General features: G+C 33.8%; 1 protein-coding gene across 1 annotated transcript; it reads right to left on the reverse strand.

The window, feature by feature from the left end:
- Positions 1-1,017: 1,017 nt before the first annotated feature.
- Positions 1,018-1,970, reverse strand: LOC149490226 (uncharacterized). The gene has a single exon (XM_089710722.1). It carries the CDS (start codon positions 1,968-1,970, stop codon positions 1,218-1,220), a length of 753 nt encoding a protein of 250 aa, XP_089566848.1. The 3' UTR covers positions 1,018-1,217.
- Between the last annotated feature and the right edge of the window lie 875 nt (positions 1,971-2,845).

Consider the following 2,845-nt stretch of genomic DNA (forward strand, 5'->3'; position numbering starts at 1 on the left):
AAAGGGAGGATTTTAAGATTATAGGAATCAACTAAATTTATAAGCTTATTACTACGATGATCACCCTTGAGTAAGCAGGTGTTAAAATCTCCCATAAATATAATATGATTATAGAGAGGAGAAAAGGATTCAAGGATCTGGTCGAAGGAATGGAAATAGTTAACAGAGAGGTTAGGGGAGTAGAAGACGCCTAAAAGGATTTTAGTGTTGGAAGAAGTTATTTCGACAAGTAGATGTTCAGCTGCATCGCTAGGTGGCGGCTGAGGGGAGGAGCTGACAATAGTGAAAGGAATGTGAGAACGTAAGTAAATTGCAACCCCTCCTCCGGTCCGACCCATGCGATCGTTTCTTATTAACTGAAATCCTGGAAGACTATAAGAAGAGGAAGGAAGACAGGGTTTGAGCCAGGACTCTGAAATTAATATGGCATGTACAGGATGGGAGTCAAAAGTAGCAAGGAGGTCAGGGTAGTGTGCCGGAATACTCTGGGCATTTATATGAATTACATTAAAGTTATTAGGTTGATTGGAGAATAGAGAGGAAATGCAAGGAGAAGAAGAGGAAGTCAAACTATTAAAACTGTCGCTTTCTGAACCATTTGAAGAGAGTAAAAAAAACGCTTCGCTTTCCGTGCTATCATTTAAAGCCATGACGAAAATAATAAATAATTAATATAAAAAATAATATTCTTAAAATATAATATATATATATATAGTAATAAAAAAGTATATATAGATAAAATATAGTAATAATAAGTCTAAGTTTAAAATCCAATAATCTAACATGACCTTTACCACCAGTTATTATATACCGAATTCAACACACTACTTGTGTAAATTACAGTTCAAATGTCCAAAGCGCTAGTATCCGTGACAACTAAAAGAATATAAGAATGACACGAATTGTCATTGTCAAATGTCACAACAAATTACAAAAACAAAGGTACCTACAATAATTTTTATATAAGTAGTTACAATGTGAAATTATATTTTAAAATTACCTTAAAATTTAACAACATATACAGCTAAAATATAGTTAAAAGTTACTTGAAGAAAACAGACGTTCACACTATTTAAAGAAGCAAGAAGTTAAAGTAGTGAATTCCGAAACATAGAAATATTTTGAAATGAGATATTAAATATAATACAGTGAAACAACTACCAATTTTGAGTCTAACAAGTGAAGTCAAAATGCAATAAAAGAGTACAGAATGCAATCTACTTAACTCTACCGAACCTCTTGGGTCTTGAATTAGGCATCTGTTTTGAGTTAGTGGAAGTAGAAGCCGAGCCAGATGAACCCCCAGCAGCAGAAGGGATGCCATCAAGTTCAGCCATCATTGTGACCTTGTGTCTTGTTCCATCTGTGGTTTGCACAATAATATGACCGTCTCTGGTCCAGCAATTGGATACACCAAAGCGAGATCTTGCCGAAATAAAGACATCATGTCTTTCTTTGATCAGGAATTCGGATAATGTATAACCACTACCCTTCAAAGAAGTTTTTGAGAACCATATGGTGTCCCGCACAGAAACATCTTTAAACTTAATGATGATCGGTCTGGGCTTATCAGATTTCACAGCTCCTAAACGGTGGCACCGGGAAATAGCTTCTTGTTGAAAATGCGGGACTTTTAAGTGATCTGTTACAACTTTGGTTACAAGACTGGAAGGGTTTTCCTTTACTGCTTCTGGCACTCCATGAATCAGCAACATTTTTCTCCGACTTCTCATCTCCCATTTAATGTATTGGTTAGAGAGGAACTCAATTTGGGATTGTAAAGTATGGAGAGAAGATATGACAAAGGAGCGAAAGCTGTTGAACTCCGCCGCTAATCTTGAAGTGGGGCTGGCAGATGCAGGTTGAGGATTGTTAGTGCTGTTGACATTCTGCAGCTCTCTTTGAAATTCAGCCATTTTATCATTGAACAACGCCGCCATTTCTGCCATTGAGTGTTTGACGGATTCCATAGTGATGAGATTGAAAAATGATGTTATTACAGTAGTGTTGAAATGTTGAAAATTTATGTAAGGAAAGTGAACTAGTGGGCAAAGGCACAAATTTAACACATAGAGGTAAGAAAACAACTGTAATTATGTATATAAAACGAATTTAAATACAAGAGCTCTCAAAAAAAACGTGTTTCTACTTTTGCTCCTACCCTCGAAAAAAAGCTATTATCAATCTATAATCTTAAACTATTTATCTGATAAAAAGAATTGTTAACATTATTTATTGCAAATTAAATTCTCTACAAATTTGGTCCAGTAACTTTTTGTCGTAGAACAATAAATAGAAAAGTTATAAGCGAAAATGTTCATTAATTAGAGCTATTTATATTTTTCAATAAAACTTTTTTTTATCATTTTACGAAGAAATGATATTAGACCATTTTTGTAGATTGTTTTTCGAGGAACAACTTTTATATACAACATTTTTTCATTACGTCGTAGGGGGGGTCACCCTACACATCAAAAAAATAAAATTGCGTCCTCTAAAAAACGCAAGGTTAGGCCTAAAAAAAGTAACATTTCAATGGACTATATTCTTTTTATTCAAATTGTAATTTCAGTGTCTTTTAAAAAATGTATAATTAAATTCTTAAATAAGTATTATTATTTATCACCGAATTATTATTATATTTGTTTGTATAAATTCGTTTTAAATTATAACATAATATTATGAGATATAAACATGGCCTGGGTACGTAACGTATCTATTGGACACCTCCTTTTCCTTTTCCTCCGTCCTTAATAAAAGGCACTTATTGTTTCCTGAAAAAGTTTTGTAACCAAACCCTCCAACATTTCTCGCATCAGTCTCACAAATCTTCGAATGGCAATCG

This window comes from Colias philodice, chromosome 2 (assembly GCF_061535455.1).
Source record: "Colias philodice isolate Cphi_HAF_F1 chromosome 2, ilColPhil1 Martin Lab GWU primary, whole genome shotgun sequence".
Classification (NCBI taxonomy): domain Eukaryota; kingdom Metazoa; phylum Arthropoda; class Insecta; order Lepidoptera; family Pieridae; genus Colias; species Colias philodice.

Coding starts and splice junctions, on each gene's coding strand:
- LOC149490226 (XM_089710722.1), bottom strand. CDS start 1,970: ATGGAATCCGTCAAACACTCAATGGCAGAAATGGCGGCGTTGTTCAAT.